This window comes from Excalfactoria chinensis, chromosome 4 (genome assembly GCF_039878825.1).
Source record: "Excalfactoria chinensis isolate bCotChi1 chromosome 4, bCotChi1.hap2, whole genome shotgun sequence".
In the NCBI taxonomy this organism is placed as follows: Eukaryota; Metazoa; Chordata; class Aves; order Galliformes; family Phasianidae; genus Excalfactoria; species Excalfactoria chinensis.
This window is the reverse complement of record NC_092828.1, coordinates 52,781,393-52,803,645: the sequence shown is the minus strand read 5'-3', so window position 1 is coordinate 52,803,645 and position 22,253 is coordinate 52,781,393. Positions and strand designations below refer to the sequence as shown.

General features: G+C 34.3%; 1 protein-coding gene across 3 annotated transcripts in view; it reads left to right on the top strand.

Moving 5' to 3' along the window:
• Positions 1-22,253, top strand: part of CCSER1 (coiled-coil serine rich protein 1) — a 585,787-nt gene that overhangs the window by 462,382 nt on the left and 101,152 nt on the right. Inside the window, exon 10 of one of the 3 annotated variants that reach the window (XM_072336463.1) lies at positions 4,080-4,125. The exons of the other annotated variants lie outside the window; for them this stretch is intronic. Coding sequence (XP_072192564.1) covers positions 4,080-4,125 — 46 coding nt within the window. The remainder of the gene's footprint in view (positions 1-4,079; positions 4,126-22,253) is intronic. 3 annotated transcript variants of the gene reach the window in all.

Genomic DNA, 22,253 nt, shown 5'->3' with positions numbered 1-22,253 from the left:
ATTCTTGGATGTTTGGCTTTGTTGAATAGGTTACACTGTGACTGCTTTTCACTTGGACTTCCTTGCTACTATTGTCCCAGAATAGCTACAGTTAGAAACCAACTGGATGGCGTTTTTTGGTGACTATTTGAGCAATTTTCAGGAAATGCTTTACTCAATGTGAGAAATAAAAGTGATGGTGATAACTGAACATCAGATTCTCTTGCTGAATACAATGGAGGTTTCTTTGGGTATTTAACTATGAATTCTAATGGAATCTGTATCACACTCTCACGTTGGAAAAGATTAAGAATTGGTTACGGTTTCTAGAAATGAGTTCTGTGATTTTCTGATTGCATTACTGAATGCTTAGTGAAAAGAAAGTTACAAGTGACTGGATGAAAGAAATTCAACAGAATAACAGTGTGTCTAGACTGGAGCATTGAGTTACAAGTGCACACAGATGTGTAGAAAAGTTACATAACCTTCAAAGGCAGGATTTCACCTAGGGAACCTGCTTGAAAACTATACTAAGCATAAATAAACAGTTATGAGTAAGCAAGCTAGCTGATTAGTTCAACATCTGATCCTGTGGTAAATATAAAATAATGAATATGATTGTTCTTTTGTTTGTTTTGCTTTGCTTTGTTATGTTTTGTTTTTTAATTCTAAACAAGTGTCTGAATTTGGTTTGCATTTATGTGTAGAAAATGCTGTCTGAGTTGTCTGTAAAGACTAGAGCATAAGATCTGCCTTTCCCAGGTTGGTGAAATCCAAATGTTTGGGGTGTTCTTGGTTTGTTTGTTTTTTTGCTACAAGATTTAATAGGGCACCTGAGTAGATTTTCTCAATATACTGTGTTCACATGCAAAGCAGTCCTAAAAACTGTATTTCCCTCATCACTCCACTGCTGTCAAAGGGCTTCCAGGTCTTGACTAATTTTTTCTTGTCTGCTGAGTAATAAATTTTCAGATATTGATGACTGCTTTCTTCTCACCTGCATATTCAAGGATGAAATGTGGGTGCTATTCATTTTCAAGCCATCTTTTCAGGAGCTTTTTGAACTCAAACTTCATTTTTGGTTTCACCACACTGGCCCGTTAATGGGCCAGTGATGAAGCATAGCTTTTGGTGCTCATTAACTTGTTTTGATGTTTGTTTTTTTTTTTTGGGGGGAACATAATGTACTTAATAAAATTGAGAACATATATGTTTGGTTTTTTTTTAACTTAATTCATGTTAAATGACAGGACAAGAAGCAACAACCACAGATGAGAACAGGGAGTTCTGTCCGAACATCAGGGAACACTTAACTGTGGGTGATGGAGCATTGGTATGTTGCTTGAAGAGGCTGAAGGGTCTCTTCCTTGGAGATATTCAGAAGTTGCTTGGATGTGGTCTTGAGCCACCCAGCTCAGGAACCCCCTGCTTGAGGAGGGAGTGGGCCTGGTGGACCCAGAGATTCCTGCCCATCATTCTTTGATTTTGTGGAGTGAATCAGCAAAGAGCAATTTAGTTTTATGTATGTAAGTGAAAGAAGCCTTCATAACTCGTGGAAGTGGCTAGGAACAGTAAAAAATACAATTAAAATGTAATTTAAAAAAATACAGTTTTCCTGCTTATCACTGATGACAGCATAGACTGTCTGGGATTTTAAGATTTAAAAATTTAATGACCTCAGGATGATACAGAAAGAGTTATCAATGAAAACAAACAAAACATAGTGTTTGCACAGTGATCCTGAGACAGTGAATCTACACTTCTGTTGTATACATTTCCATAATTAAGGTTAAGAAATTGCTACAATTAGAATGTTTTGTGTACCTTCTAATAGAAGTTTTAAAACATTTTAAATGTAAACAAGGTCCATATATTTAGCATGTTTGTAAATGCTTAGCATACATTAGTGCCCTATCAGAAGTGTGCCACAGTACTAAGGGATGATGCCAAGCAGAATCCAAAATGATATTTGACTGTATACTAAGAACAATATGTGTTACTTTGTATGCGATGTCTGAATTAAAATTTAGGGAAGGATTGGCTGCTTAGAAGCATCAGATGACTGTGCTAACTTTTATAGATCATTAATTGTAGTAACAAGATAACTAGCCATCTGCAATATGTCACCTTTATAATAGCCTTATCTTATCCCTGCTTAAAGCCATACATTTCCAGGAATCACACGATGCTTGGAAAACTTAGTAAGTACAGTATTTGCCCCTGAAGCTATTATGGAAGCACAACCATCTTTAGGATGAAAAAAGTTAGTACACAGAGCAGAAAAATAAGCCATGTGTGATTAAAAGTGTTGAGCAGTGCCAGCAGGACTTGAACTGCCAACAGAGAATGTCAAACTTGCTGTGGTTTTGAAAACGCTCCTTCTCATTGTGTCAGATTGTACTGAAGGATAGCACAAATTTCTGAACGAGCAAGTTGGAGAAAGGAGAAGCACCTCTGGATAAAAGACAGAGGCATTTTCCCCCTGGAAAGCCTTTTACTCTGGAGATTATAAAGATGAAAAAGTAAAGCAGTCAATTGCATTGGCATTTTGCTTTTCAGAGAAGTATTATGTCATTCAGAATACATTATTTAGTTATTTTCAGTAATGATAACAGCAACTAACAGTGAATAATAATAAAACTCCCAATGCTTTGGCTGGTGGATTTTATAAAATGAAATTATTTAAATGTTTTACTTTCGATTTTTTTTTGTGGATAAATGGTGCAGTGCATGCATTCAGCACATAGAGAATAAGTACTGCTGGCTAAGGAGCAAGCATTCAGTTAACCGTTTTCAGACTGGTTTAATTTGTACTTCTTGTTTTTATGTGTCTTTAAGTAATGAATTGAAAGCTTTTGGAAAGGTTAAATTAATACGTAAAGAAAGTAATACGTAAAAAAAATCTTTCAAGGAAGTCAAACTACACTCAAGTTTCATAAGCTTCATGTGTTTGATTTTTATTTTTTTTTATGTTTTAGGCAATAAATACAACCTAATTAGTGTTGTAATTAGTCACCATTGATTACCCAGTCCAAATGATTAGAGTACCCATTTAAACCGTGAGAAAAGCGCAACATTGGACGTAGACTCAAAGCAAAGATTTGTAAGATGATCCAGATTCCAAATGAGACAGCATTGTTTATTTTCATGCTGCTTTTCAAATATTATATGCTAGAGTTTCTCTTTTATCTTGTCCTTTTCTTAATCTCTTTCTCATTCTAGTTCATTTTTCGTGGCTTGTTTTATGGAGTTGATATGGACAGGGCATCACAAAGGGAAGAGGCTCTTTTATGGAACCCAAACCTGTATGATTTGCTTGGCATCCAATTTAAACTTTCTTTGTGTGCACAGTTGGTATTTCAGAGCTATGTGGCAAATACTGGCATGATACACAAAAGGCGTAGCTTTCTACTGAAAAAGCACACTGCATCTATTGATCAGGGATTTAATAAAGCTGCTTCTTGTCAACTGTCATCAGATGCGCCCAGTGAGTACCTGTTATGCAATTATGGAGTGATGACATGAAGGAAGTGACAGGAGCCAAATTGCACTGTACTCACTCTCCTACCTGTTTGAAATGTACTTTACCTTCAATGACAGTATCATCATCTAAGGCATTGGTGTAATTAAGCATTCTTTTTTTATTTTCTTTCTTTCTTTTGGTTTGTTTGTTTGTTTGTGATGGAATCCACTCTAATATATATCCTATTTATTGTTCTTTCCATCAAATTTAATCATTTCTGATACCTGTGAGCATGTCCGTCTTATCCAGATACTTTTGCCTTATCTTTAGTCTCCTTCTCATTTATTTTCCTTTTTATTTTTATTTTTTTGTCTCCTTGTGTCCACTGATGGGTGGATTACTCATACAAGGTTTTCAAATATAATTTGTGTTTGTCTGAAAATAGAAACTGCAGTTCTTCAGCAATAACAAGCTCTTCTCTCTAAACAGTCTCTATTTCATTCCAGTGCTTTCATTTTCTTCATGTCTTGTCATTTTTTCATCTGCTGCTGCTGCTGTTAATCCAACATCCTTTGCTTCCCCCCCCCCCACCCCAAAAGAAAAAAAACAAAAAAAAAAAAATGTGTTTTATTTACAGGGCACAGCCTTTGGAAGTGCTCCTGTACCTTCTCGCAGGCAATTATGTGAGTCTCTTGAATTCTGCTCTGTGTTGTAAAGATGACTATGTGTTCATGTGCTGTAGCATGGCATGCCAATATAGAGTTAATGCCCTGAGGTCAATATTCAACCGCTGGTGTTGCATATTGCCTGTAACGTGCTTGTAGCTAAAAGCTTCTGTTGACTCCTTTATTTCTTTGCTGTGTTTTGTCCAACACATTGTAAACTGGGGCTGTGCTATGCACTGTAGTGTTGAAAGAAGGGAATAAAATACCATAATGACTCAAAGTCTGGAGGGGAATAAGTATAATATTCGTGTTTATGCTTCCATAACGAATAGCATTGTTGAAACCAAAGAATATCTCTTTCACATTCTTCAAATTAATCTTTCAGTTGTGTGAAAAAAATAAAATCTGGATCTTAAACTAAGTGGAAAATCAAGCAATATGGTGTAAGGCAGGTGTTAGTAAGACTAACTATATTTGTTCTAATCGATTTAAAGAACATCTAATCCTCAACTCTGGGGACTAATAGAGGACTTTCGCTGAGGAATCTCCTTTATTTTTCCTTAAATCCATTGAAAGTAATGACAGTAGATATTATTTCTTTGGAAAAACAAAAACAAAACTGAATTGTCCCCATCCTTGCATTCCCTCCCCCATTCTCCCCTTAAAAAAATCATAATAATAATAAGCAAGAAATCACAGATGTGATTTAAAAAAGGAAACATGTTCTAACTCAAGTTGATTTCTCTGCTTCTTTAACAGTGTGCGTGTTTAAGTGTGTACAGTGAACATTTAGATGCTCACAATACCATCAGACTTTGAGACAAGGACGTATGTTCCTTGGGTCTGTTTCTGTCTCTCTCCTCCTAGCTTGAGTTGAATGTCCATCCTAAAGACACTGGTGTCTTCCATATACATATGATAAGCTACAGCCATGCACTGCATTATAATAATTACTATTTCTCTGCATCACACCACTGAATGTTAAATAGTTCCATCACAATGTAACATTGCAGGCTTATTCATAAAATACAGTGCAGCTTGAACAGTGCTTTGTTGTTGGCAGTCTTGAAATGTGTTGCTTGCATAAATTCACCAATGCTGCTCTGGTATGTTTATAGGAAACATGTAATATTTGTCTATGAATGTGAGTCTTACAAAAGTAACTAAAAGTATGCTCTGTATATCACTCTCTTTCATGCAATTATCTTAGCTGTTCTATTCTTCTGGATATATCTTATGGGAGAAAAATTGAAACCTCAAAAGGAAATACTGTTCATGATGTATAAATGTGCTTCTATTATAGTTATTTAAGGTATGGTGGAGAGACTAAGAATTCTCACTGAATGTAAATTTTGTCCTTCAGAAAAGCAATGCTGAAGGTTTTTTGTTTTGTTTTTTATCTGATGTGTATGACAGTTACTTAGCAGTCTGCTAAACTGAAAATTTGAGCTACTGTCTGGTTTACTTTCGTTTAGGCAAATTCACTGCTCTTTCACACATTTTAGAAAATTATTGAATACTTTGGAAGCACACCTATGTTATAACATGCTTCACCTGATGTTACTGTTAACATCTTCCTTTCTTGCATAGTATCTTTGCTTATCTTTGCTTGAGTGATGAAATATCACCTGATGAAGTGTCTGAGATTTGAGCATAAGGGATTGTGTGGAATGGACAGAAGATGTGGAAAAATACAGGTAGTGGTTTGGGGGAATAAAGATGCATAACAGTAAAGTAAATGAAGAAGACTGGATAACAGTTATGTTAATTAAATAAATACACAGATGCGTAGGTAGGAAAGAGTGGTCAGTCCAATGAAATAATATCAGATAATGAAATAAAGATAAAATTAATGTCATCATAATGGTGAAAGTGGAGATGTAGGTTTAGAACTGCTTACATAGGGCGTGACACTGCCTTGACTGGGAAGCAAAAGAAGCATATGTGTGAGGAGATCCATAACATTAGGGAAGGAAAAAAAGGTTATTTCAGACAGCTATTTTCTGCTTTTGTGTGTACTGGAAAGCAGTGAAGATACAGAGTTATAAATATGTTGTGTCAAATGTCATCTTCTAGTCATTGGTGGCAATTTCTCTGGTCTTCAAAAAGCATTGAACATTGTTAATTGTTTACATACAAAAGCGGGAGATGATGATGCCTGGGAAACACTGCTGAGCCAAATACAGTGTACTATCATGCAGAAATTTTTAAGTAGGCTATGTTTTTTTTGTTGTTGTTGATGTTGTGTCAGTGACCTTTCAATCCACTGCAGTAAACAATATTAATTTTACCCAGCTTTGTGCAAGGCTTTTTAATATGCTGGAGACTTTTAACTGCTTGTATCTTTTAATTGCCTTGTAGGCAAAGGTAGATGATGTTTGGTGGTAGTGTTGAGAGTCACTTCTGGGCATCTGAAAGTGTCAGAGACAACAAGTACCATCTGTAGTAGTGCTGTGTTATGACATCTCCTCTTGTAGCCCAGGGTCTATAGCAGTTGCTGGTGAAACGTGTTAAAGTAATGAGTGGTTGAGACTAAGAACTGTTTATATAATATTTTCAAATAGTCACATGCTGCTTTTGAGGGGACACCTCAGCTGTTACAGATTAAAACCTGGGAGCAGCTCGGCACCACAGTCATTCTCACGCTGCCCCCTCTCAATAGGATGGAGGAGGGAATCGGAGTAAAAACAAAAGAGATAAAATAATAGTGAGATAAAACACTATTTACTAAGACAGAAAAAGAAAATAATAGTAGTAATAATACATTTATTTACAAAGCAAGTGATACACTAGCAATTGCTTACCTCCCATCAGTCTCCAAGAATCTGCTGCTGCTCCCCTGGCCAAATCTCCATGGATTTGTGATTTTTGTCACATGATGTCATGTGAAGTATCCCTTCTGGCCAGTTTTAGGCCAGCTGTCCTGGTTCTTTCCCCTCCCAGCTCCTTGTGACCCCTCAGGTAATTGCTGTTTATCCCTTTTTTTGGGCAGAGCAATACAAGAAGTTGATATATCCATAGCTCAGTGCAGCCACTGCTCAAAAACAGCAAATATGTCACCGTGTTATCTGCATTGTTTTTCTCCCACAGCCAAAACTTGGCATCATCCCAGACATAATTAAGAGAAAATAAAAATAAAAACTGTCCCATCAGAAACTAGAACACAGATACAGAGTAAAAGGATAACTAAAGAATTCCAGTATTGGAGTTAAGGCTTTTTACCAAAAGATAAAACTTTGCCATTTGAAATGCAATGGTCTGTGACTTAGTTTCTGTTTTACACAGAAGACAAAAAAAGTGGAATTAAAAGATCATACAATCTAAACTAACTGAGAAAGCCTGTAATTAGCAAGGAAATAAGGTGCAATGACAGAAGATAAAGTGAATGGGGAGTCCAAAATGAATATAGATATTATCAGAAGATCATAATAAGAGCAATATGATCCAGCTTTTCTCATTTCTGTAATACTAACATGAAAGCAAAATACACAAACTATTGTTGCAATTGAACAAAATGTTGTATCAAAACAAAATGCAGTTCCAGACTTTGGGGCAGAGGAACAGTATAGTTGACCTCAGGTAAGAGAGCTTTAATATTCTGTCTTGTTCCTTTGTGGATAACGTGGTTTTAAACTGATAATTAGTTAAACTGCACCACACCACTCTTTCACTCTCCCTTCTCGAGCTACAGGGGAAGGAAATGTGATGACAAAATAAATAAATACTCAAGTATTGAGATAAGGATATATAAGGATATATGGATATATCACTGAGCAGTTACTGTCACAGGCAAAACAGACGCAGTTTAAGGAACTACAGTTGGCCTGGATGATCTTCTAGGTCTTTTCCAACCTTGATGATTCTATGCTTCTGTGATTCTATGAAATAAATGTAATTTATTGTCTTATTGCCTGTTACTGACCAAAGAGTAGAGAGCAGTGAGAACTACAAACACCTTCCCCCACCCACTTCTACTTCCTGACCAGATGCTCAAGCGAGTATGGATTGCAGTCAGTGTAGTATATGAGGATGTGTGAAAACCACAGTCCATTTGAACTCCTTTTTAACTGCATTTTTCTCCTGAAAGGCCACATATTAGAGTCAGAGTTTAAACTTCCTATCTCCTGCTAAACCATTAGATTAAGCTGGTGCACCTTGAACCAGATTTTGAAGCTTTAATTTTGTTATATCTGTGGTACTGTGTATCAAGACAACTTTATTTCAAATGTTTTCCTTGTTTCACCTAAAATGTCTACCCACTATAAGCAATTGCCAGTGGAGGGCAACAGTGGGCAATAGTTTTTAAGAAAATGTGTTGTCATAGACCGATAATGTGGGGAATTAAAAATCCTAGCCACTACTCAGAAGAATAAAATGAAAAGGAATACATAGACAGAGAGAGAGCCTTTCTGTAATAGATGTTTGATGAAAGAAAGTAGAAACTAAAAAAAAAAAAAATAGAAAAATCAATACAGCTATGTGGTACCTGACAATCAACTTCACAGACAGAACAAATTGGATCAGACACTTGAAATAGCGGTATTATATCTAAAGAATTTTATACCATCTAATGATAAAAAGTACCAAAATCTAAGACAGATAAACTAACCTTTAGCCAGGGTATTTCATACAATGCAGAATTTACTGAATTTACTGGTAAGGAGAACTGAAATAAAAACTAGAGGAAGTGAAATCCTTCGTTTCTTGATAAATGACATTTTAATGTACTAATCTCAAAACTTGGGACAAGTATAAATACTTCAGTATTTTAAATGCAGCTCTGTTGTTGTGTTGCTGGTTTTGTTAAGAAAAGCATGAATTAAAGTTAAAAAAAAAAAAAAAGGCGTAGAATGGAAATTAAAAGACTTAAATTCTCAGAACAGATCATTTGAGTTATGAAACAAGTGTAATGATGTAATTGCCAGCTATCATGATATTTGGTCAGCTTGGTCATGAAAATGAAGATGATAGATGTGGTGCTGGGAAACTGGCATGATTTGACCCTCATGGAAGGGTCCAGCCCTCACCCACTGCTCATCCATAAGCCACATATCAAATTTAGTAGTGTAAAAAATATCTAAGAAAATGAAAAGGTAAAATGTCTTAATGTGATGGGTTGCCAATTGGAGTGGTAGGTCTGCAAGTCTACAGTAAGGCTGTTATCAGTTACTTGAGTTTTAGTCTGTAGTAGTGTTAATATCTTCGCCTTAACATATGAAGTGGGTTTTTATACAGTAAAATTGACCAAGACAACATTGATCAGTTTAGTCAACTATGTAGAAGGAGGGGCTTCAGGAGAACTTGGTTTGACCACACACATTGAAATGAAAACTTTTGAGGACAGTAATGTAAATAATTAGCTAAATAGAATATAAAGAATTAACTTTTGAAGATGTCTGTATTTTATTTTATCAATTTTAGTCAGTTCTTACAAAAATGTAAATTGAAAACAACAAATCGTGAAGGGAAGTTGCAACAGAAGCAGAAAATCTGAAGCTGTTTAGATGTTCTATTTGTCATAAAATATGTAGATTCTAAATCCTATAGAAGTTTTGATTTATGCCAGGGTGATGTCCAGCATTCAATTACTGCCCGTGTAATGTAATGGAGTATAGATACTGGAAAAAGATTTTTAATCATTCAACTCATTGTCAATGCATTAAGGAAGAGTAATGTAAATCATGTAAATATTAATAGTTCTCAGTATTTATTGTTTTAAATTTTTGGCTTATAATATTTAATATTTGTAAAATATTTGTAAAAATGACCTCCTCATAAATTAAATGTTAATTAATTAGAAAATTATCCATTTGACTGAATAGGCTTTTGATGAGATTTTTTAACACTGTAATGTATCTTATTTAGGCTTATTCTGTTGTAATTTCAAGCTGTATTCCTCTTACCTCTGGTGGATGTAAGGTCATGCTCCATTTTTGCAAAATGAGAAAATACATATTCTGACAATAGATTGATTAATATATTATTATGTTTAAGACTTTCATTTGTGGAAGAGAATTCTAATTCTTTTAATGGCAGCTTCTACTTTTGTTTCTGTTTCCATGGAAACAAGGACTAGCACAGTTAAAGTTCTTTGTTAAAGTGATTATTTTAAAACTTTGGGGACTAGAGATTTCATTTAAGCAAATTTGGAACCTGCCCCAAAAACACGTAGTGTAGATATAGAACAGAAATAATAATCTAATGTTATTGCACAGCATTTGGTTTTTATTTGTCTTTATTTCTTAATTCCATGATTAAAGTGAAAGTGTGATTTCTCCTTAAATATATATATGTACACACATATAAAATAACATTTAGATTCTACTGGTGCAGAAATTCTGAATATAGGTGTTATACTTTAGGATATGGTCTTGTACATAGGAGCACTGAAGAATTTAGACAACCTGAATTTTTAATATTTACTTGGTGGGGTATAAAAAAAAAAAAAAAAAAAAAAAAAAAAAAAAAAAAAAAAAAAAAAAAACATGGGCATAATTTCATCATTTTATTTAAAATCAGCTGTAGTTTCCTGCAAAAAAAAAAAAAAAAAAAAAAAAAAAAAAAAAAAAAAGAAAAAAAAAATCAAAAACCTTTTCCTCTTCAAAGGCCAGGTCTTTCATCATGGAAATACGTTGTTTAATGGGCTGAGCTTCACCAAATTCAGACAATAATCAGTTTACTGTATCCTTGCTTTGCATTCATGGACTCGATTACACTTTAATCAAGGGAAAGTTAAATACAGAAGCTGAAGCTGAGGATTTGCTTGCTCTGTTTGTTGTTTCTACTTTCACTGCCCTTACAGTGTGGAAGCAGGAGGTACAGTCTTTTATGCTTCTTTATAAAGTTAAAAGATGAAAACTAGAGAGAATGCATACAAATTAGGTAGACTGTTACCAAATTAATTCTGATGAACTACAAAATTAATAAAAAAGTCTTCTTCTATGAGCTTCTTAAGCTACTTCAAATAATTCAAAAGACCTCAAATAGCTGTAATTGTTTTTTTCAATTCTATCAAGTTTCTGCAAAACACCCATAAAACATAGTTTTGTGTTATGCAAGTGTTTTTTCTGCATGAAACTCTTTTCTACTGGTCATTTGTGGTTATTTATTTTGGTAACCTGTTCTTCTCCTTTTTTTAAAGAAAATGGAGTTTTGCAAGACAGCTCTTCCTCCAACATCTCTGAATTTACACAATTGAAATTACAAACTGGGCTTTTTTCTTACAGTCTGGTCTGTGTTACTTTCCGTGGGAGTGTGTGAGACTTTTAGAATTTATATCTATAAAACATGGCTTTTAACTATAGTTTCCTGATGGTTTATGACAGCTTACTATTTGCTTGAGAACTGCTCTTCTTGATACACCAGGCAATTAAACAAGGGACAGAGGCTGTAAGTCACAGCATAGCAGGTACAAAATGGATGTTATTCTGTATTCTAGGGGGTTTTTCACTAGGATGATGCATTTTTTTAACCTAAAAATAAGGTTAATGTGTTAAAGAATACTTCAGCTGAAGTAATATTTCATTTTAGGCTTACCAAAATATTTCTGATTGACCTGATCTTTTTAATTCAGGCTTCAAATTAAAGAGTAAATTATTTACCTGACTCTATTTTGTGTAGTGAAATTGAGTCTCTGAGAGATCTCCATCAGAAGTAAACCCAGTAATTCATTTATTCTTAATTAATTACCTGTCAAAGCAATCCTACTTCTTATTAGTGAATTGTCTAAAAGCTGACAGTGATTCTCTTAAAATTATTTGAGAAATGTAATGAGTTGTCTGGATACGTGTGTGTTATGCTTTGTCTGTTAAATAATCTGCCTCATTCAGTATGTCCTCTTCTGAGCACAGTAATATTGCTTCTGTTCCTAAAATTCTCCACAGGAAAATCCTTCTTTTTCTCCACGGTATCACCTTCTCTTCTATGATAATAACAATACATATTTTCCAATTGCGTATTGTTAAATATTCCTTTGGAAAATTTTTCCTCCTGTAGCATAGTTGTTCCTTTATTGTTAGTATCCTGGTGAATGCATAGTTATTAAGTGTTTATATAAGGAAAGTTTCGGGAAAAGGAAGGAAAATGACTTGCAGATAATTGATGCTCTACCTCGCTAATGAATGTAGCAGGATAGTAGGTTTTATAGATATTCAAATTAAAGCTTAATCTTCCAATGAAATAAACTATTGAGAAAGAATGCCTTATGGTGAGCGTGAACAGTAGATACTGCACGCTGAAAAAAAAAAAATGTAAAAGCTGCAACTAAAAGGTTCTTTCTCAGGACCTTTTAGTCTAGGAGACTTCATGGCTTCAGGTACTAATTCTCTTGTGGGTGTTGGAACTAACAAGCAAAGCAGTTACTGGTAGAATTTAAACTAAATCAAATATTCAGCCATGCTCTCCAAGTTATCTACAATCGTGCTATTTAACAGTATGAGACTTACAGCTTCATTTTATAATGAGGACTTGCAACCTATGATGTACGTCTTAGTTATCTTTAGTGACAATCTGTATTTGCAATTATGGAAACTCGTATTTGTTTTTAGATTAATTATTGTAATATATAACAGCACTTTTGTTTCAAGTACAGTTAAATTAAAAACTGTTGCTTTCATTGTTTTGTTCAATAGTTATATCTTCTGAGGAGTAATGAAATTTGGATCAGCTGAAGACAGCTATTAAATTACTGAGTGGCTTAATCAGCTGGTCAATAGTAAAACATTTTCAAGCCATTCCCACTAGGGTACATTAAACAGTGGAGAAATTCTATGAAACTACTTTTATTGGCATGCTACTCTTTGTTGAATGTATTACTAAAGTTATCATGAACATGTTTTGTTTTGACATAATTGCAGATGTCAATAGGCTGATTTACGAGTGATGTTATTTATCATTCTTTCTTCTGAACTATTAACAGTTTTCTATATTGCATTTAAATCCAAGGGATAGGTAATAAGCTTTTAAATAAGTCTTAGTATAGAAGGCTTTTTTTTTTTTTTTTTTTTTTTTTTTTTCCCCCCCTCATAGATTTTCCTTCTAAGATTAAGTGTGTGATTATTGCAATCACTTCGGCATTTTACCAGCAGTGGAAAAAGCAGACTGATTGGCATTATACTTCAGGTGATTGAAAAGAGTTACAAGTTGAAATAACTTTCTTAATTTCTCCATGCTACAAATGCTTGTTTGGAAGTGCACCTTTTCTCCCTCACACAACATTATAGTATGTATCTTCCTAGAGAGGAGATAGACAAATGATTCATTCTGTTATTCCCTCTAATTTTTCCTTTATGTTGTTCATTTAGGCTATGAAATCTATGGATTTTATATGCTTCGCAGAGCACTAAGTAGAGCTGCTCTTTTTAATGTGATGAAGGAAGTTCACCCATATGGACTGTAAATACAAATAATGCAATACAGTTTGTTAAAAATAAACACTTGGCATTGAGCAATTTTAAATAGCAGTGTATGTAGTAGTTGAATATATCAACTCAGTTTATTCAAATTCACTTCTTTTTCAGTCATTTTTGTAATTAGCTTTCCTACTTTTCACTCACTCATTTCAAATATCTGGAAATTATATGCTGCTTTACTATAGAAGTCAATTAATTATTGTTATTTGGTCTTACTGCTCAAACACAGAAAAAAAAAAAGAGATATTTATCTTCTTTGTTAGTCATCTATTGTTGGGAGATAAATACATGCTGGATATTTTCAACACATTTCAAGCATTTGTTATAAGAAAATAGAATTAAGGCAGTACTTACGACAAAATCTTGTCCAGCTTTTCTGTAAAGAAGCAGTAATTTTTACATCGTTTCTCTCCAAAATGCTAATAATTGCCTTAGTTATGCTGTGAAAGTAGTACATTATAAAAAGTTTACTAGTTCCAGAATTTTATTTAAAAAATAGTTCATACTTTTTTGGTGCTTGCATGTGTGTCTCATCTCTTGGATTTTAAGGGTATATACTTCCAAAGAGAACAGACATAATAGTTAATTGTAAAAATAAACTCTGTCATATATAAAAAATATATACTGGGATTTTATTACTTGTTTTATAATCACAGGCTTTGACAATGAACATCTTATCCTCTATAGTAACAACTAGCTGAGGGAACTGAATAGTAATCTCCTAGTTGAAAGAATTTAGTTAATCTTTTGTGACCATGTTGTCACTGTCATTGCTCTAGTGGGAGAACAGGAGTGTATAGTAGGAAGGAATACAAAGACACATAGTTCATAGAAGCAATCCAGGGGTCTAATTTTGTATCATTTGACACTAATAGGGCAGATGCTAGATCAGCCTGCTCAAGACACAAATGTTTGTACTAGACAGTCTGCAACATGTCAGTGTTCTCACTCCTTTCCTTTCCCCTTCCTTTCACTCACATGTCCTGCTTGGTGGTGGATTTGGTGGATTGTCCTTTGAAATTAACCTATTGTGTCTGAATTTTTTACATCTCTAACATTAATAATAGCTCCTTAAGGAAAAGCCTCATTATTCTATTTACTTTATTAATAGTCCTTTCAAAAGATTTTATCTGTGGATATTGAGAAAAAAAATAATACTGCTGGTAGACTGGCCTGGCCTGTTCTTCTTACCAGTGAGTGTTTTTAAGTCTTCCAACTTGGCCATGACTGCATCTGAATTTCTGCTCCATTAACTTCACTTTTACAGGCAAAGTTCTTCAATATGTTGTCATTTTTCTCCCAGGGTTTAGTAGAAATTTGTTAATGTTTGAATTTGTTTGAGTACTGTCTATGTTAGCCCTGGCAGGGTATCTGCTTACACAACTTCACCTTCTTGCTTCCACCTAAATAAAACATAAGCAGCATGATGTGTACTCAGCCTTCATTAGAAAGGATAAAGAAATCTTCCTGTGAGGAGCACAGGTGAAAGGCAAACAGGATTTTCTTTTTTTGCTTTCTTTCTCTACAGCAGAGCTGGCTTTGAGAAAGGGAAGATTTGCATAGTAAAGAGTGAGCTTTGTATGATTTGGTGTGAACTGGATCTCCTTTCTCCTGGTCCTATATGATGGCCCTCAACTATGCCATGTATGTTTGTGCCTTCACACAATATTCTTACTTGCCATTTTGTGGCTATAAGCAAAATTACAGTCTGCTTCTTTTTTTATCTTGATTGAATGTATCACCTCTTTCCTGGTTAATGACATGGAGGTATGAATATACTGGATTCAGTGAGAGAAAGCTCAGCTAAAAAGTTCTGTCTGGCTTATTCACATTTCTTGGCTGGGAAATTTCAAATAATGAAATATAACTGTATTGTGCAAGAGATGGTGAAGCTGGGCTTCTGCCACTTAGAGGTAAGCATGTGTAGTTTTCTTTCAGAAGTAGTAATTTTTCATAAATTGCCAGTTATATTTGTAATGTGTTATCTAACATGTCTAACAGATGTATTTGGTCATTTATTCTTTGCAGTATAGTGGAAATATCATTCCAGTATTTTCAATTTTAAGTACACAACATATTTTCATTTTGGTGATGCATTCATGACCTTACACAAGCATACAGTAGTCACTTACTGTAGCAAAAGAAGCTGATTTAATTAAAGCAAGATAAAGTGACACCTACACTTGGATGAGAACACTGTGATTAAACTTTACCATAACAATGGTGAAGATGTAAAAAAAAAAAAGTGGAACCTTCTTTCTTGTTTTTTTGTCTTCTTAAATTACCCATGCTGAGATAATAAGAAAGTGTTGCAGGTTTTCATTTTAAATTGTCAATATTCTCATGTAGTGCAAACTAGTGATACAGGTGGAACAATTGAAAGCTGGCAGCAGAAGTCATGCTTTCTTCTTCTCTTCTCTTCTCTTCTCTTCTCTTCTCTTCTCTTCTCTTCTCTTCTCTTCTCTTCTCTTCTCTTCTCTTCTCTTCTCTTCTCTTCTCTTCTCTTCTCTTCTCTTCTCTTCTGCTGCCCCCATGAGCTTCTTAAATGTTTGAGATGCACAGAATGCAGAGATCCAGGAGCTGGAACATTCAGCTCCCTAGCTGTCAGTCTTCCCTGTCCCATTTTATTGTTTATTCAGTGTGACATGAAATATCGTGTTTTCGACAGTATAAGTATCTCAGATATTTTAAAAGGGACTTCAAACAGTCACATACTAAAATAGGAATAACATCTGGATATTTTACTGTTCATTTTGCCTTCACCAAAAATTCATTTTAATAAATTTAATTGCAATTTGTGGAATAAGTCATATGGAATAAAACAATAGAGTGAAAAATGCCCTGCAGTATTAATTCATTTGTGAAGGAAAACTAAGTCTGAGTTCTCCAGTATGCCACATGTGCATTTCATTGCCGTAAGCATACGATGGCTTGCTACTGATCCTTTGCATTTACATTGAGCTATAATGTACAAAAGGAATCACTACAGAAAGAGAGTTAGTAATGTAATTTTCTAATGGGCTTAAATTGTCATGGAACAAAGATTCAGCGAGAGTACTTAATTAAATAATTACAGGATAAGACACTATATTGTTACAGTTTTTCAAATATACTTTTGAAGCAGTTAGCCTGATTCCTGAATGAGGTGGAAAATGAAGAAAGAAAACATCGTATATTTATTTTGTAACTAACTAATCAAAGATTGTTTTGCTTTTTTTTTTTTCCTTTAAATAACAACACGCAGAAGGCAATTAAATGCTGTAATTTATGTTTGACGGATGGTGTATTTAAGCAGCTGAAAGCAAATAATTTGAACATGTAGGAATTAACATTCTGATCCCACTAAGGGATTTGCATATGCTGATCCTCATGATCTAGATGTTGCTTTTAGCAGGTATGAGGTCTTGTTTCAGATACAAAGGATAAATGCTACACTTCCCTGTGTTGATTTGAAATGAAATACCAAGAGATTCAACAAAACTGCTTCTGCTACATCCAGATTTTTGTGTGAAGTATTAAAGTAAATCAAATAGCCAATTGGGGGAAAAAATAAATCAGTCCTCTGTGGTCTGCACGGGTTTGCCTCAATTTTGAAAAGGACTGATGTAGAGAGTAATCAGCCATTTTTTAGGCCTTCTAGTCCTTTGGTATTTTACAAATGTTAATTCTTAAATATCTATGTTTACTTGCTGGTATTATCAATATAGTTTGGAGTACTTTCAATTATATATATGAGGAAAATAAGACATATTATATAATAGTCCTATGTTTTTATGGCCAATGAACCTAACTTGCTGAACTCTACTTTTTGTTCTTGTTAAAAAGTGTAACCAAGAAAACAACTGAGTTGTTTGGATGTAGGAAACCACAAATGTTTAAGTTACAAATGGCTCATCTCAGAGGTGGGATCACCTTTCTAATACTGACTTTCTAATAAAACTTTGAAGTTACAAGCCTTTGATGGCAGTATCTCAGTAAGAACATGTGAACCCTAACCCCAAACCTCTGCAATTGTGACACTGACAGTATACTAAATTGAACTGCTTTTTATTGCTTAGCTTAATTCTAAGTATTTTCTAATCTCTTTCAGCCAATCAAGTTAATCTTGCTTGAGAAAAATACAGCATATCTGAGTAAAGATTATGAATCTAAAACTAAATGATGTTTTCTACACATCTAAGGATGAAGTATTAAATAATTACAGTTTAGATACTTTCTTTTCTTTCACCCTTTCCTGTTGCTAAACCTTAAGTAAAACAAGTAAGCCTTTCTGAAAGGGCACTGATGACTGTCTGGAGCCATTTTAAGGCTATTATTGAAGAAAACATATTCCCTAAGCCAAAGTATGCTTATCAATTGCATTTTAAAGTAACTTACAACTGTGTCATCATATTACTGCAGTCTTGGCTCCTGGGTTAACTCATCCAGGTTATGTAACAGAATAAAAGGATTTTTAAAACTCTTTCTCTCCACTGTGCCATTGAAATACAGTGTATCTTCAGTAGTTAGCAATCAGTATATGGATTGTGAGTAGGGTCTGACTGCAGAATATGCCCACAAATTAAAGTAGAAACTGATTCTTAGAGTGATTTGATAGTTTATTTTGTTTTACTTTTGTGGGGTTTTTGTTGTTGTTGTTGTTGTTGTTTTCTGAATAATTTGGAGTGAATTAAATTAATTTTCTATTGCTGAGAGGATTGTGTTCATATTGGTGTGATAGTCAACATCCCATACTGGTGACCTCATGACTGTGGTACTCTTTGAGCATCTGTGCTTTGCAGCATGAACTGTGGACAGAACCTGTTCCTTCTGCATTGTTGTAAAGTCCCCAGAAATTGTCAGAATCTCTATAAAGGTACAGTATCAAAGCACAAAATGCAATAGCATTTATTTTTGAATTTCCGCATAAATGTGTAGCTTATTAAAAATTAAATGCCAATGAAAACATCTACCACTTCTAGAAGTGAGTAATTTTACTCTAAGAAGCCTTTTTGAATATGTGAAAGCACTATCATAACAGTTAAAATAACTGGAAATATATGACTATTGCTTTTGGTACTTCTTAATGTGCTAGCAGAGCTTTTCATTTAGATTAATAATACGTATTTATGCAAGTCCTCAAAAGAGTTTTGTTTGGAATAAAGCATCTATTTTGCGATAAAATATTCCCTTGAAATTGAATGAAAGAAGTCTGGAACAAAATACATTAAAATTTACTGGAAGCTGAGTTTTGAAGTAGTTCGTTTTGATCAGAAAATGAAGATGTATTGGGCCAGTGACCTTTTAAGAGGGAAAGGAAGGAAAAAATTAGAATGCAAAATATTCTCTGAGTAATTGACCATTTGCTTCCACTCTTTCACCCCACTAGCCTTACCAAGAGCTTTCAAAATGACACATAATTGCTGTTTTTACTTCCTTTTGCTACAACTTGACATTAATGCATTCAATGAAATTGCATATTATGTGCTAGACATTCTGTATCAGTGGTAAAAACAAAGATAAAATATCAAAATGCCAAATTATGACATCAGTACAAAATACAACATCGGTTTCTACAGTTTGAGGGGGAAAAAAAAAAAAAGTGTATATGTTTATGTTTTGTTGAACAATTAAGTTTCCAAGTTTTCATTATCGTTTGTGTTTCCTGTTAGACTGAGTTGTTTTAGTAAGCATTGAGAGAAAGAAGTGCAATTAATAAAAAATAGTCACAAAAGAAGTTAGTGTCTATTTACTCCTTGTATGGGAGATTGGTAATCACAGCCTGAACCTCTGATTAATCAGCTGAGGCACATGTGGGGTCAGCTGTGGGAGCACAGGTGAGAGTGATGTAGCTGTGCTCCCGGAAGGGGTGGAGGTCGACTCCACCTCCTCTGAGACCTCATTTAAGGGCTGACTCCCACCGAGGCAGCATCTCTTGGAGATTGCTCTTCAGTGAGGTCTGCCCCAGCTTCATTGGCTAAGGCACCACCACTGGTGAGTTTCCCTTTGCTTATTACTTCTGTACATTTGTTACCATCTTTGCTACCATCTGTTTATTAACAACCAATACACTCCTGTTCTAGTAATCATGAGGACTTCCATGGCATCAGAAGAATTGTTTCAGAACATGAGTTACATCAGAGAAAAGCATTCAATACCAGTTAGTTTTGATTTTCTTATTCTGAATGAATTCACTTTTTTCATTCTCTTCAGTTCTGTGTAGATGTGCTTATGGCTCCGCAGCTATCTTTTTTTGCAAGGCCAAATCCTTTGCCTCATAGAAATAGCAGGTCATCTGACTGGTTTTGTGTTTGTTTGTTTTTTCCAAAGAAAAAAAAAGAAGAAAGAGTGCATGTTTAACTTCATGCTGCATCTTACTGCCTCACTCCATTTACCAAGACTTATGCAAATTTGAGTTTTGCCCAAGTAGCTTAAAATGTTTATCTAAAGCTCATAAAGTCAACCTGAAAGCTTCCTGGGATGTAGATCTTGCGAGCATGAAGACAGACATTAGGATTGCCTTCTATTCTCTTCTGGTAAAAATACCTTTGAGAACTGTTTTGTTTCTGTTTGTTTATTTGTTTAGTTTTTTTTTCACATGAATACTGGCAACCCTCTATGTTGTATTCGCAAATGTGTCTGTTTTCCACTTAAGACATTTTTGGGCCAAGTTTAAAAGAGAGCCTCCTCTCATTGATCATCAGCCATGATAAACATTTTTCTCATTGGTAAACAGAATAGCATGCAGTCAGATCTTTGAAGGACAACATCAGGTGGCTCTATACTCCCAGCTGAAATCAGAAGTACAAATGTAAATCTGTAAAACTAGACAGATTTATTACAATCTTGTTTCCAAAACAGATTGTGCAAAGGCTTTTGTAATATTGCATGCTGGTTTCACCTTGATCTCCTGACATCAAAAGTATTGAATGTGTCTTTGTGCTCTAGACAAACTTGAAGAGCATTTTTTTTTTCCCCCATATTTAGTTTTTTATTTTGCTTTATTTATTTAAATGGGTAGCTTCAGAGATTTAGATTTTGCTGTAAATATTATAAGTTGATTAGAAACTTAAGTGTATAGAAATATAAACTACAATTTTCTCAATGTGAACATTTGGTTGCTTAGTTTTATTGCCTTTGCTGGAAATTGAAATGCTTTTCCACTGAACATTATAATGTTAGAGTTTCCCACTGATATTAATGATTTTAACCTTACCAGGGTTTCTGAATTTTTGCCAGTTATAAATTTTCCCTGATTGTTTGCATTTGTGGAGGTCATTTTGTCATGCTTGACATTTATAAATATCTATTTCATAGGTTTTAAGTCACCTACCTGCATAAGACCAACTGTGGTCCATAATAGGTAATGTGGTTAGACGCTTACATTTCTGTAAAGTTGGGATAGGCTTATGATTATAATTAAATTACAATTTATGGGCTTACTATTAATATGCAGTTTATTTAATGACTACAATTGGCCAGCATGTTTTATGGTTTTCTTTTTTTAACCACTAAATGGCTAGGCTGAAGGATAGGTACTTTGCAAGTACTCTTATCTTCCTGATTTAGCAATACAATTATAGATAAGACTTAACACCTTCAGCACCTGTATTACCTCAAGCTGAGGTGAGGCTGAAAAGTGATGCTATGTTTGTATGACTGTTCTTTGATGTCTGTTGTCTTGAGAAGTAACTTAGAAATAATTACTTTCCTGCTCCCTTATAAATCATTTTATAGAGTAGGATGCCATTAAAAATACATTAGCCTGTGGTCCTTTAACCTGATGAAAGGAGATAGAAAAGATGAAAGATGATCTTTCATTTCCTCAGTGAAGATCTGTCTTAAACACTTAAACTATATACAGTGTTTGTAAGTTATGGACATCTCACATTGTATGTGATGCAATCTTACATGGAGCTTGATAGGTAAATTGATTTTGTGAAGTGGATGTAAGTTTTTGGTGGAAGAAGTATTTCTGGTTGTCAGCAAAGTTCAAATAATTCACCTGAGGATTTAATGTTCTTAGTTTTCTTGGTGAAATATAGAAACTTCCAAACCAGTGTATTTTGTATTCTCAGGACAAATTCCCTTCTCAAAGTAACATATTCAAAGACGAGATTCTTCAAAACCCAGTGTGAAGGCAATGAGGAACAGTAATACATGGAAAACTGCATTTATTTACACTCATTTCTGACTGTGAGGCAAATAAAGTCTCATTCAGATTTTTTATAAATCAGGATTCTCAGTTTTAGGTTCCAGTAGATGTGCACAACTTTTTCTCCTAGTCCCTGTGAAATACTAGAAATTGAATAGACCCTCATTTATTCAAACATAATAGTCCTCAAGAATGTAATAGTGCTTTTGACCATTCAGTCATTCTTTTTTGCTTTATTTTAGTAATTGCTTGGTTGGTTTTTATTTGTACCATGTTGATAGACAGCAGAAACTTCTTAAGGCATGTGTTCAAGTCTTTTGGGAGACTAGAAAATATCAAGATTAAGTTGCCATGTTGAAACTGTAATGTTGTAAATTCCACTTACTGTAAAAAGTAACTAAACCTCTCTTAATATTCCCTTCCAGTGAAGTACAGGTGAGGTAGTGTCTCACAGGAGATGATCCTAGAATCTGATTATCAAAAATGAAGTTGTTTGCTTTCAGTCTTTCTCATAAGTGCAATAAAATACAAGAGGAATTTAGAATATAAGAGGGAGGGAAAAAAAAGGAAAAGGAAAAAAAAAAACACAAAACAGGCTTTTT